Source organism: Gavialis gangeticus, unplaced genomic scaffold (assembly GCF_001723915.1).
Source record: "Gavialis gangeticus isolate Ggan-Ray unplaced genomic scaffold, GavGan_comp1, whole genome shotgun sequence".
Lineage (NCBI taxonomy): Eukaryota > Metazoa > Chordata > Crocodylia > Gavialidae > Gavialis > Gavialis gangeticus.
Window position 1 is genome coordinate 11,965,659 of NW_017729009.1, and position 13,941 is coordinate 11,979,599.

General features: G+C 58.1%; 1 protein-coding gene across 1 annotated transcript in view; it reads right to left on the reverse strand.

Annotated features, from left to right (window-relative positions):
* The window catches only part of RGS19 (regulator of G-protein signaling 19), a 31,668-nt gene extending 18,173 nt beyond the window's left edge, over positions 1 to 13,495 (reverse strand). Inside the window, exons 1-4 of the mRNA XM_019510085.1 lie at positions 13,355 to 13,495; positions 6,433 to 6,579; positions 6,028 to 6,164; positions 529 to 603 (exon numbers count right to left, since the gene is read on the reverse strand). Coding sequence (XP_019365630.1) covers positions 529 to 603; positions 6,028 to 6,164; positions 6,433 to 6,462 — 242 coding nt within the window. The 5' untranslated portion in view covers positions 6,463 to 6,579; positions 13,355 to 13,495. The remainder of the gene's footprint in view (positions 1 to 528; positions 604 to 6,027; positions 6,165 to 6,432; positions 6,580 to 13,354) is intronic.
* Positions 13,496 to 13,941: the final 446 nt, after the last annotated feature.

Sequence of the window (13,941 nt, forward strand, 5' to 3'; positions counted from 1 at the left end):
TCCTTTGTAACTCCCCCCAGGCTTAGCTCGAGGGCAGGAGCAGCAGGAAGGCAGGATGGGGAAACCAAAAACCCAGTGCAGGAGAGATGGCTTGGGAGGGGGATGCTGTGTGGCCTCTCCCCAGGCTGGGGCACAGGCAGCCCGTCGTGCTTTTGAACACAATAGCATCGAGTCCGACAAAGCCCCTTTGTGAATGAGTGTGATTCAGGCAGGGAAGCCTGCAGCAGCCAGGTGACTTGCCCATGGTCACACAGAGCAGTCAGTGGCAGAGCAGGGAGGCGAACCCAGGGGTCCTCACTCCTAATTGCCTCCATAGTACCCGCTGCCAAGGGGCATGAGCACATGATGGCAGCACGGCTGTGTGTGTCTCTGGGTCACGGCGTGGGCAGACACAGGCCGTGTCTCGGAGGGCAGGAGAGACAAGCACTGGGCAGTTCGGCTTGCCCCACGATACGTTGGCACAGCGGCCAAGAGTGCCACCGTCAGCCATACCCACACAGGGGAAGACCCAGGGTCCCAGCCACTCACCAAGCTTCACAGTTGGGTATGGTCTCCAGTTTGGTGCCGTGAGATGCCCTCCAGGCTCGCTCCCGGTCTTCGTTCCTGGGGGGCAGACGGAGAGGTAGTAACTACATTGCAGGCGGGCCCATACCCATTCCCATCAGAACTGGACCTCGTTCTCCCCATGGCATCTGCTCAGTGGCTGCCAGCATTGCCCGGACTGTCCTTTTAAAGCTAAGCCCCGGATGCTCTGGGACCCTTGATGGGGCAGGATGGGAGCCCTGCTGCTCTCTCTGCATTGCTTTGTCTTCCTGGTGGGAAAGCAGCTGGCAAAGGTGGCTCGGACTCTGGCAGCCCCTGCCTGGTCCACCAGCCACATGTGGCATCTGCTATGCAGCGCCTGGGTGGCAGGGGAAGGCCAGCTAAAGCACCTGGAGCACGTTCATACATGCCATTTCTGTGACTCACTCCCATGAGCTCAGGCTGCAGCAGACATGCACAGACCTTCAAAGCTGCCTTTCCCTCTGCCCAGCTCCTCTGTGCATCAAACCTGCACCAGACAGCCCAACCCACCTGCCTTTTCTCCCCCTTGGACCAGCAGTCTAGCTGCATCTTTCCTGCCCCGCTCCTAAGTGCTAGGTGCATTTAAATGGACGCTGGTCTCCCAGACGGCCATGCTGGTCCAGGCTGGCTCAGCACCCCTGGCTTTGCAGTCAAGAGGCTCCAAAAAGCAGATGGTGAGGATGGAGGATCCCAGTGGCCAGTGCAAATGGAAAGGCGAGCGAGCTGCTCTGCAGGCAGGCATCTCATTTCCAAGCGTTCCTCCTTTCTGCTGACATTTCACCCAGCCGTGGAGCAGAGACAGGGGCTAGCAGGGGGGTTATGCATTTGGGTCCGACTACCGGTAAAGGGGGCTCCCTCCTACTTCCGGCTGGGTGGGTTGATAATGCAAGTCCTAGCCCAGCCAGAAAGGGGAGCTTCCATCAGCTACTGACACGACGTGCTTCAATCCCAGCTTTCCCTGCCTAGCCGTGGGCACCAGCAGAGCCAGAATCCTGCTCCCAGTTCACAAACTGGGAGAGGAGGCTTCCAAACCCTTCCAGGTCCTAATCATGGCCCCTCCAGTCTCCACCAGAGATGCTGTATCCTTGCAGGAGCCCCCTCAAAGCCACGGGCAGACGCCTGCATGCATGGCAAAGTACGAGCTGTGCGAGCCCCCCCGGCTCTTGCATCCTCTCTCCAGGGGACTGCGCCACCTCTGATCCTGCTTGTGGGAAGAACAGCCACTGAAGAAGAGGAAGGGCATGAAATAGAGAGGAATCAGTGTCCGGAGCCCCAACGCTGACAGCAGAATGAGTAAAAAACATGCAGCAGTAATAGCTGGAGCCAGTCAGCAGGGGCCAGTGCTGCCTCGGACCAAACCCGAGGAGCCCTGGACCTCGCTGCCGGCATCTGAATTAATAAAGGAGAAGACGAAATCCTGCAGCTCTCCGAAGCGAGCTGAGCCCTGGTAGCTTCCGGGGGCAGCGAGTGTGTGTAGCGGGGGAAGGAGGGGGCTCTGCTTCGAGGCTGACTCAGATCTGAAATCAGCAGCTCGAGGGAAAGAAAGCAACCGAGCATGGAGCTGCTGGCGGTAACGTGGCTTCGGGGGGGTCTCTGTGCTGGAAGCCTCCAGGCAGAGAGAGAGGGATCTCCTGAGACTGCAGCAAGGGCAAAGCCGAAGCCACGGGGATGGACGTGGGGACCACATGCTAGGCAGGAGACAGGCAGAAATGCGCTGCTCATACCACAGCAGGAAAGACCCAGGCTGCATTTCTAGGCCTTTATTTTACACCCCCACGTCCCCCCGGGTTGAGCGGGGAGCAATAGGGGACCTAGGGACTGCAGTGCTCATCTAACTCCTACTCCCCAAATCTCTGGGGTGCAGATATGCTGGTCAGAAGTCAGGGCTGCTCTCCATGAATGGGACCGGACGATGCAGCAAGCTGCCGCTGGTAAAAAATACTCGTGCAGAGCTGCATGCTTCGTGCCCACAGGGTACATGGGGCCTCAGAAGGCAAGTTGCATCCTGCTCCTCTAAGGACAGGGCTGACAACTGATCGGTTCCTAATGAGCCTTGAGAAACCACTCGGGAAAATCACCTCTGGGCTACAGATGGGGAAACTGAGGCACACCCAGGCTGGCCCCGTACATGGGAAGCTGGCGCCCGAGCTGCGGTCAGCACTCCCGATGCCTTTGGCTGTGCCTTAACCACTGAGCCCTACTCCTTCTCGCAGGAAGACCGGCTCCCTGTCAGCCCGAATGCTGCCCAAGTTTGGCCGTCTCTGGCAAGGGCTAAACTAAGGGATGCTAAAAGCTGCAGGCTCGAGGACGGGCGCATGCACTTGCACGCTCGCACGCGCCGGAACCTGCAAGCCGGTCTGGACGTGTCTCGCCGGGGACATGACAGGGCTGCGAAGCAATGCCCCTAACTGGGTGTTTTCCATCCTGCCCTCACCTGGCAGGTGCTTTTTTTTTAGGCTTCCCCCTCTTATTTTCTCCAAAGCTCCCCTGCTCCTCACCAGCCCCCAAGTCGTCTGCTGCCCACTTCCCTCAGGCCTCTCGACTTGGACGCCCACGTCCAACCACAGCAGGAAGACAGCTTCCTGCTTGTGACACTCTCCCGGCTCTGCTCGGACCAGATTAACGCCGGGCCTTCTTCCTCCCCCAGGCCAAAGGAGGGTGTCGGGGTGGGCTTGAGGAAACAAGCCTGGTGACAAGACACTCACTTCCTCCAGGCCCCTTTTCCCTGAGAAGAAGGCTGGGACCAGGGCCGCCAGGTGCCTGCATGCCTATACATCACCGATGCCCATGCTCTCCGACATGTGAGGATGCCTCCTGTCCCTCGACACTTGCTCAGCCCAATGTAGGTTTTGCCCTCTTGTGCTCTCAGCTCAATTATTTGGCTTTATTACAAACAAATATACATCAAAAAAATGCAATTGCCACTTCCCACGGCTTCTCTAGCAACGGAGGGTATGGAGAACATAAGATCTGCCACGTACTGGGTCGGATCATAGGTCCATCCAGCCCAGTCTCCTGTCTCACAGCAGCTGGGTCTGACCAAGCTTTGTTCCTCTTTCCCTTGCAGCCTCCAGCATTTCAGGTCCAGGAAGGTCTGATGCAGAAGCCGTGCCCCTCACTCCCCTGCTCCTTTCCTCCCAGCACATGTCCAGTCCCTTTGCAAATCTGGCTGAACGCTCAGCTTCCCTCTGCATCTGGTGGCGATGAGTTTTGCAGCCCCTGGCACAATGGGATTGCTTTTGCCCACAGCTGAAACGTGGTCCTGTCTGTGCGAAGCCCGGCAGTTCAACATCGCATGCAACTGCCCCGCAGAACAGACGTGCAGGGGAGGAGAAATCCAATGCAACCAGCCAAGGTGGAATCTGCTGTGCTTTGATGCTCCTATGTTTCCAAAAAGAGATGCTGGATCTTGTCCCGGGGCAGTGCTCCCACCACTATGCAGAGTGCTGGCATTGATTACCAAATCAATGCCATCTCCTCAAGAGACTATATGTTCTGCAGAAGCCCCTCATCCAAATCCCCCAGCCCTGTCCTGCTTAGCTTGCAAAGCCTGGCAAGGCCACGGTAGCTATGCCATGGCTGACGGACACAGATGCTGGGATGTCTGTGATTCAGCTGAGTAGTTTAGCTCTGGTGGGGTCTTCCTGCAGCTACCAGAGGCAGAACAAAGTGATGTTTTTTGGGGGGGGTGGCAACTCGCTGCCACTTGGACCACGGGGTCTGGTGTCTGCATGAAGGAGCAGGGGCTCTGTGATGGACCTGGGAGCTTTCTGCTTGGGTGTCTCCCCTCTTCCCACTGCCCTGCTGGGAGTGGCTGTGCACGGGCCACCAGCTTGCGCCATGAGTCAGTGAGGACAGACCCGGATGGGGCACCTGAGATAAGTGCAGCCTGTCTCCGTAGGGGTAGATACCTTGGCTTTTAGCATCAGGAGATAGAGGCAGGTGGCACCATGCATGGCTCAGGACCCTCCGCACTTCAGCAGTCCAAGCTCATCCCTGGCATTTGCTAGCAGCTCCAGTCATGGGTTTGCTTATGGAGCTCCCTGACACAAGCACCTGGGCCAACGCTGCATGGACAGGACCTGCAGCGTCCGTCCTTCTAGGCTAGCTTCCCTCCCTCCATCCAGTCTGCTGAACAAGTGCTCTGTCCACCCCACAGAAGAGGCCTCCAGCCCCTCACCACCTCCTCGCAAGTGGCCTAACCTCGCGCCTGGTGTTCAGAGCCGAAATGCTGCGCGACACCAGAAACAAAGGGTGTCTCGCTCAGGAGCGGGTCACCGCTGCACACAGCTATGCAGCAGCTGCCTGCAGCTGCTCTTCCAGATGTTTACAGGGTTTCAAAACAGTTCCCAGCCTGCAAGCATCAGGCTCTGGCCAGGAGGGAACATTTATTTTCCCCGTTGCCTTGGCTAACGGGGAGCAAAAAAGCCCCATCTCTAAAGGAACGGGTACTGTGCATTCAGGACAGCTGCACCGATATCAAACGACGCCCTAGAAGCTGCGGTGATGGAGCTGCTACATCTGCCTGCCCCAAGGGTGGTACAAGGTGACAAAACCATCGTAGCCTTAGCCTGGTTTCACCCTGGATTGAAACTGGGACAATTTTAGCTCACTGGTGTTGCTACAACATCATGCTGATGTAGTAGCTCCAGCGCAACAGCTGCTGTGAGCCCCCAGGCACCCCTTTTAGAGCAGGTTCAAGGTCTGTCTGCCTGTCCATAGCCTCACTAGCTCCGGGGGGGCAATCTAGTGGGGGTGACATGCAGCCAGGCCTGGATTTAAGGGGTTTCAGAAGAGCTTGTGCTGCCCTGTGCCCCCATGAGCCTCCCAGCTGCAAGCCCCTCACCATGCCAGTCTGAAGCAAATGCTGCTGTTAGGTCTGCTCATCCAGGTACTAACTGCAGAGTCTCAGGACAAACTCTGCAAAGTCTCTGCGTGGTAGCCCATCTCTCTCCCCATCACACGCACGGGGAGGCTGCTCGCAGGGGCTCCGAACACGCAATGCAAACACTGGCCCATCTGCTCAGTAGGGTGTTTACAGTCGGTTTTTAAACACCGCATCGAAGCCGCTTCCCAACTATAAACCCAGCGCGAGCACGCGGATGCGCTGGCAGCCCGGACGTGCCGCCGGTCCCACGTGCGCTCAGGAAGTGCCTGCTGGCAGCAGCTGCACAGCGCGGCTGGGTTTTTTTTTTGGTTGCTTTTAAAAGAAAAGGCTGCTGTCTCCATTCTGGGAGGAGGGGAATCCACAGAGCCGCAAGCATCCAGGGGTGCAGAGCTCAGGAGGAAGCTGGCTCTCTTCTGCTCGCTTTGGGGGCACCGTGGAGCCCTGCCTGAGCTAGGCGCTGCATAAACACGGAGTATAAAGATTGGTCCCTGCTCCAGACAGCTGACACCCTCAGGAGAGGGTGCGGGTGGGGACAGCCTAGTGACCCCGATCCTGAGCTCGGCGCGAGGACGTACCATGAGCAGCTGCAGCAGCAGCACCAGCAGAAGCAGCAGGCGTTGGGGCGGTGGTGGCCGGCCGGTTGCACCGTTGTCGGAGACGTCTCATGCCGGGACATCGGACGGGGTCTCTCGGTGGACTCGGGTCCTGTGTACTGCAGAGGGGAAGAGCACGGGGTGGGTGAATTAGCACAGCGCCAGCCCAGGCCACACCTGGGATATCCACCTCACCACCCAGCTCGGGTCCCCTCGGACCACAATGACAGAAGAAAGCATCTGCCTTGGCCCAGCCTTCCCTTTTCGCTTCCCTTCTCATCCCCAGGACCTGGAGGCTGGCAGCAGAGTGCCAGGCAGATCTGGGGCAACCCGAGGGTGCTCTTATTACACCATGCCAGGGGTCTGGTTTCTTCATCTCCCACTCACCTGCTTCCCAGCCTCATACACGGTCGGCATGGATGGCTGCTGCTTTTCCCGCTGGCCTTTGGATGCTCTCCCAGCCTCCCGGGTGCCAGTGACCTGCCCAGTGGACGCGTGCCCCGGCTAGGGCCCCTGCTGCCTACTGGATGGAGCCTGGGGGAAGCAAGAAGCATGGTTCAGGATTCAATCACTTCCAGGGCAAGTCTCTCATGCAGGCTAGAGGCCCAGGGGCATTCAAGGGAGTCCCTCCTGTTCCCCCTGCATTGCAATGAATTGCTAAGCTCTGCCCAGGCAGCCTGACACCCGGCTGATTCCCCACGCTCCTCTGCATGCCATGGCCATACTAGGGACAGCCAGGACACCCCGAGCACCTGAACCCAGGGCAGGCACAGCTCTGGGGACTTCTAGCCTTGCTCTGTCTATTCCCAGCTCACACTGGTTTGCCCCTGGGAGTTCCTGAGCATGGATTTAATGACCCATGCCCCTGCCTGGGCAGAGCTGAGGAGGACGCAGTGATGAGAGCAGGTCTTCGCCCCGAGTGCATCTGTTCCTCCTGCCACTCTGGCTAGGGAAGGGTGGCAGCTGGGCTCTGCCCTGCCCCTAACGCAGCCGCCGGGTCTCAGGCACAGCTGCTGGCACCCCAAAACCTCTCTGGCATTGCACAGTGCAAGGAGCCCGGCCAAGCGGTGCAGCAAACATGTCAGTGAAACACAACGCCCACGGCCGACTCCGAAATGCCTCCCACACATCTGTGGCCTTTTCAGAGCCAGCGCTGTGAGGAGAAGGATTCTTGGCTGGGAAAAGGGGCATTTCTGACTTCCACCTGGATAAAGCCACTTAGAAAAACCCCAAACAAAACACGACATGCTTCCTTATCTGTCCCCACACCAGACCCTGCTGACAGGAGCCCGTTGTTTGGAGAAGAGGGTCTCACAGGCAGGATGCACCGGCGGTTACACCAAATATTATGATCAAGGGCTCGGCATGGAATTTGCTTGCACAATCCCACTCCTGCCGCAGTCACGGGCTTGCTCCTGCCTCGGTCCCGACAGCACAAAGCCACCCCCCCACATCCAGGCAGCCCGGGGCACCCAGAAGGGACCTGCTGGCTGAGGGGTCAGGAAGAAGCCAGGCCGCAGGAGGAGGATGGTTAGATGGCACCCTCTGAGTGCAGGGGGAGGTTTTCTTGTGTCCTTGCCACCAGAACAGAGCTGGGCTCAATTGATTAATCCTGGGTCAGTAGATGGGATGAAGGGAACAGGCACAGAAGCTCAAACTGGGAGGCACCGGGGACCAAGGATGCGCAAGGAGCAAAAGAAATCCCCTCCCGTTGCAAGGCAGCAAGGAGAACTGTCTTGGCCACCAGGACTGGGATGCATAACTGGCTAGCTGAGGAGCTCGTGCCTGCTTGGAAGAAGAGTTTTTTTCAGGGACAAAAACTTGGCTGAAAGGATGGAGGACCACGGCCAATGCATGGACCAGGCTGCTAGAGCTAGGGAGAGACTGACTTAGATAGCTCAGCCCTCAAGACCCAGCTGGTCACGAGGTGATGCCAGCCCTAGCAGGTGTGCAACCACACTCCCCAAGCCTGTATTCGAACGAAGCTCCATAATGGCAAAGGGATTCATCGTCGCAAGAACCGAGCGGGCCCAGCTCCGTGACGCCGGCCTGAGCTCGCAGAGAACAGCTGGAAACAATCGCCCCAAGAAGACGACTCTCCGCCCTGTTTGCTCAGTAGCCTAGTTAACCACTTCTTAGCACGCGCATCCGGCCCAGCGGCTCGGCCCACACCTTTGTGGGCAGAGGGAGGGATGCTGGTGCTGTACAGGTGGGAAACTAGGGGCATCTGCCTTTCAGCCAGTATTTTATGTCATTTTATGCATTGGGCAGGGGCAAAAAGAGGAGAGTCCCAGAGGCCAAGGCTTCAGTTGCCAAACTGGTGCAACGCCCCCGCCCTCCCGGATGATCCAGACCTAGGTGTCCACCATCCAGGCTTCCAGTTCTGCCTCCCTCTGACGGCTCCTAGGAAGTGGCTGCCAGCACAGGGCCGGCAGCACGGCGTGTTGCTAGATGGCAGCAGAAGAGGAGCTGGCTGGGTTAGCCATTTTCCTGCACTTTTGTTGTACACGGTGAAGGCTGCAGAAGCTATTCAACCTCGCTGGAGACCTAGGCCCGGGTTCCTGCACGCTGGCTTTGCTCCTAGTTGTATAACAGGAGCAACCCAGGGATACAAGGTCCCATGTAGGGTACAACCTCCTCACCCACCCAAAGGTCTTACAGGTGGAAAAGCGTGGGGAGAGATAAAGTGACTTGCCCAAGGTCATGCAGCAGGGCAGTGGCAGAGTTGAGAATAGCAGCCTCCTTTCCAGACACCCTGGCCCTTTTCACTCATCCATGCTGCCTACGCCCTCCTGTCACCCTTCCACATAGGCTGTCTGGGGGGACTTGGAAAAGGGCTGGGAAAAGACCTGGGCTCAGTGCACCCTCCAAAAGGGCATGGAGAGTCTCTGGGTGGTATGGGGAGCCTGACCCACAAGCTAGCCTAGCGACATGAGGCAAAGCCGTTCTCCTGTGCCTGCCACTGTGCAGATGTTTCCCAGCATCTGGACGCTAGTCTCTTCCCAGCAGCTCACACATATGGGAGCGCTGGCCCCCGGCACATTTTCCAGCAGCAAGGACCTTTGCACGTGCACGCTGGGCACCACATGCTGCACACCAGGGAGAACCCGCCCCCCACACCCCCTCCCCCTTCACAAAGGATGATCCCAATTTTGGTTCTGTTTTTAGCAGTGATATTTATGCACTTCTCATCTAAGTGCCTGCAAGGCTCTGCTGGCCCAGTGCATCTGGCTGAGATAACAGAGTGGCTGCGCTCCTCTCCCCAAACGCCCCTCCTGATCTGTCAGCCCTGGCAGGGTGCCCGGGATGCCGTCACCCCAGGCGGCAGCAACCTCAGAGGTGCTTTTGCAGCCAGGTGACTTTGGAAAGGCATTTTGGGGTCTGGTTTGCTCATCGGGGGCTGGCCGGGTACTGCTTCTGCTTCCAAAAGGCACGTGTCATGGCACTGACGCCGAACAGAAAATGAGTCTGCTCCAGGCAGGAGCCCAGACCCAATTGCTCTCGATGCTCCAAACACGGAGACAAAGCCAAGCCTGGACAGACAGGACACGGCCTGACATAAGCCTTGCTCCATGCAAGAAACAAGCTGCACAACAACCTCCAGACTCCGGCGCTATGCAGAAAAGTAATTATCCATCCATACAAATCCTCGCTGCCCAACAGGGCAGCAGCTGCCAGCAGGCATGCAGTGCTACAGCCTCTAATTACAGCAAACGGGGGATGAAGCGGAGGGAAGAGCATAAACACGAGGAAGCCCGGATTGCCCGGCATTTGCAATGCTCAAAGGGGCTTGCTGACCTAGGCCTGCAGCTCTACCATCCATGTCCTGGGGTGCCCGCGAGGGGCAGGGCAAGGAGCTGGCACTGAGGAGGGTGCAGAGAATTGGAAGCTATTGGCAGAGGGAGAGAAGCAGGGAGAAGGAGGATGCTCACACCCCAAATGACTAAGAGCCTAGGGGCTGTAGGACCAACCTCCGGGATAACCCGCACCACCAGCTAAACAAGGCTGAGTCGGGTCCACTGGGTCCCCCACCTTTCACAAAGGCAGAGGGTGGATGCAAAAGGGAAGAGTGTTTAAACAGGGCTTCTCCGGACTGATCCTTCTGCTGCCCCTTCCCCGCTCCAGCATCCAGAAGGAAACTCCCTTGGGCCGTCCCAGCATGCTTGACCTCTATAATCCCGATGGATGCCCAAGGCGTCACCTGCAAACAAGCATCCCTCATTGCTTGCTGCCTCTACAGCTTCCAAAGGATGGCATTTTAGACCCCAAATGCGCTCATTTATCAGGGGAAGGGAGGGCCTGCCAGCTCTGCAGGTAAAATCTTTACTGTGGGCTGTCAGGGCCTTCCCCGTGTCCTGAACACAGGCAAGAACCTAAAGCAGCAAATGGATCAGCCTGTAACAAGCTAATTGGGGCCAAAACCCTTTGATCGCTCCATGGAGCGGAGGGAGTCCTGTGGCAATAAGACAAGGCACAGTTGGGGGCTGACGGACACCTGAACCCTTACGGCTGGCTCAGCCTCTCTTCCTGAGCCACGACGCACGTGTTTCAGGGGGGCACCATCCTCTCTGCTGCTCAGAAGTGACCCTTCAAGCCAAGAGGGGACATGGCACTGGTTCACTCTCACAGAGCCCCACTTTAAATCCTGAAGGATGCTGGCTTGCTGGGAAGGATCTGTGTCCCAGGGCATAAAGATAGGGGGGCAGACAGAGAGATGTAGGGGAGCTGGGGGGAAAAAACAGCAGCAACAAGGCATTGGGTCGTATCCTAATGGTCAGTGCCTGGGGTGCCTTCTGCACATGGAGCTGGTGGCAGCGGTGGTGGCAGCGTGCCTGGCTCCAAGGGGGTGCCACCGACTTGGGCACTGCGGCTGGAGAGGAGCTGGTTCCTCACGTGGCAATCGCCCGTGCACGGTGTGCAAGAGGTTTGTGGGAGCGCTGGTGAGAGGGGCGAGGAGGGGCAGGCACCGGCTGCATCCAGAGCCTGGGGAATTCAGACAGGGAGGTTGGGCTGACGGCACTTGAAGAAGGAAGTACAGCTCGGGCAGTGACAGCGCTCTGCCTCGAGGGCCCAGGAGAGCTGGGAGGAAGAGGAGCGCGCGTGTGCACAACTTTGAAAAGAGGAAGACTTTAACAGGGGAGATTTCCCAAGCGGAGAGAACCGAACCGCCCTTAAAGGGGCCGCTGTGCCCAAGCACAACACGGTCAGGAAAATCATAAGGCCTTCCCCATCGCTGCCCACCACCCGGCCTGCCCGTAGGGCCACCTTGCCCACACTGCGCCGGAGAGCTTGTAAGATCTAGGAAGCTGTGATTCAGAGGCTGTACCCCTCGCTCCCACGTTCAGTAGCTACCGATGTCCCTTTCCTCCAAAAATTTCTCCAATCCTTGTGTGAATCCGGTTAAACGATCAGCGCCCACATCTGATGGCAGCAAGTTGCATGCTTTAATGTGCAAGAGAGAGCTTTCTTGGTTTTGTCAGCCTGGGCCAGGACCCCCAACGCCTGAGGAAGGGGTGCACACGCGTGTACTTCTGCAACAGGTTTCCAGGCGTGTACTTCAGTCTTGGTCCTGGGTAGGGCCATGCCAAAAAGATCCCCCAAGGCCCTGGGTGCCTGAGCCATGACATAGCAGGACCTTAGGGTCCCTGCTGCCTTTGCAAGGTGTGCATCCGATCCATTTGCAAAGGGGGTTTAGGATGCAGGTGAATGGCCAGGCAGGCATCCTTCTGCAAGAACAAGGGCGTTACGCAGTGAGCAAACGCTGTGACATCTGACCTTGGAGCTGTATCTCCAACTCATGTGTCCTGACCAGTGCCAAGGAAGGAAACAGGGTTATCGGCAGAAAAACAACAACAACCGCATTGGAATGAACTTTGGGAGCATGCAAGGCCTCAGCTCTGATCCTTCGTGACATTTAAATGCTAGAAAGACCTGGCCTTTGGGTTCTCCAAGCTAACTACTACCAGTGGGAAATGCGTCTCTGTGAGCTTCGCTAAACAACAAACGGGGATCCCACGCTTCCACGCCGCCCTGACGCCGAGGACTCGCGCGGACAGAAGCGAGGCAAGAGACAAATCTCCATTGCATCAGGAGGGAACCTGATTCTGGTATTGAGCTATTCAATCGATGGAGAGGGAAAAGCTCCGCCGAGAAGCGGGGAGTGGATTTTTTCCCCCCAAGAGCAGCCGACAAAAAGGAGGAAAACTCTCCCTTTGCAATGGAGATCCACACGAGTAGGCCTCGCTGCCAACCTGGCGCCGCACGATGTCCTGTGATGTAACCCCACGCCCCGCTTACGCCATCCGAACGGGGCCGCGGAGCTACCCTTCCCTTTACTACCCAATGATGCTTCGGCACAGAAAAACACCCAGGGGCCAAGTGTCAACGCAATCACCACTTCCCCGTCTGCTCCAGAGGAAACGATGGGCCCAGAATAAAATCCACCCCTTCCCCCTGCCCCGTTTACACACCACGTAAGCGAGTGCCTAGATCTGTACAGAAGAGCACCCAAAATGCCCCCCCCCGCACTGCCTACAGCACTCCCTGGTGCCGATTCGGGACTCCTAATGAGAAGCTAGAAAACAGGTGGAGCAGAAGTGGATTGAAGTATCGCTGCAGGGCGGGAGAGGGCTGGGGGGAATCTCCGGTGTTGGCCACGGGCCCCAGATAGGCAGCCAGGAAGGGCAGAAAGTTTGGGGCTAACTTCGTGCACTGGGTAGGGGGAGCCCAGCCAGGATCAGCCCACACAGCGGGGTTTTTCTGGGGACATTGAACCGGAACGGGATGCACTAATGCATCGGGGGCACCAACCCTTTTGGCCCAAATAGCCAAGGGTGTTGCCTGACTTCTATCAAGGTGGGTCAGGGGCTTCTGGGGACTGCCCACAACACACGCCAGCCCCTCTCCTCCAGCCAGCGGGTTGCAACACCGCCGCAGACCCTACCGCTGGGCGGCCCAGTGCTAGGAGCAGGCTCTGCCCCGGCAGCGCCTACTTCCCTCGTCGCTGCAGGCAGCAAAGCTTGAGTCTTAGCCTCTCGGGGCCCTGCAAGGTGGCGGCAAAGCTGTTCACCAGCGGATTTCCCCTCTGCAGGGAGGGAAACCTCAGGCAGCGTGGGAGTCGGCCACGTCCAGGGGTGGGGACGATGCAGAGCTGCTGTTCTGCATCCTGTCAACCCCATCATCGGGGAATTGCGGAGGTGGCAGAAAGCTTGCCCCGCTCCCCCCTGGCATGTGCTGAGCCCAGCCTGCCACAACCAGGCACCTCGGGCCCCGGGGGAGAAGCCACTTAGCAAAGCCGGGCTGGTGGTACCTGGTCTGTGGGTGGAAACCTTCCGTCTAGCCATCCTGGACTCCCTTCCCGAGCAAGGTCCCTGTGCCAGCCTCTCCGCTTAAGGGAAGCATTTAAGTGATAGGGCAGGTCTGAAGAGAGAGAGAGAGAAAGAGAGAGAGAGAAAACTGAGCACATCCTCTCTCTCACAGGAAAGGGAGTGGCAAGGGAAGTGGCAGAAGCAAGCGAAGGGTTCAGACCTTTTTTGGGAAAGCGCTGTCAACGAGCCTGTCCCCGCTGGGCAGCCTTCCTGCGCCAGGTGAGGCGAGCAGGCTGGTCCCTCTATGCACGGGAGGGACCGATGGGGTCTAGGAGGTGTGGAGCCTGCCTTCCCATCACTCAGGCATGGGGAGAAAACACTGTCCTCTCCTGGACACACGACTGCACCGGTTTCCCCTTCTCCCAGGAAGGCTTTGGCGCCAGCTTGGCCCCCCCAGGCCCCTGGCAGGTGGGCAAGGGTACCAAATATACCCCACAGTATCTGCCTATTGCAGTGACTTCCCACTTCCGGTGTCTCTGCTGCTCGCGCTGCTGCGCGCAGCGGAGATGGCCCCCGCGCTGTCACAAAC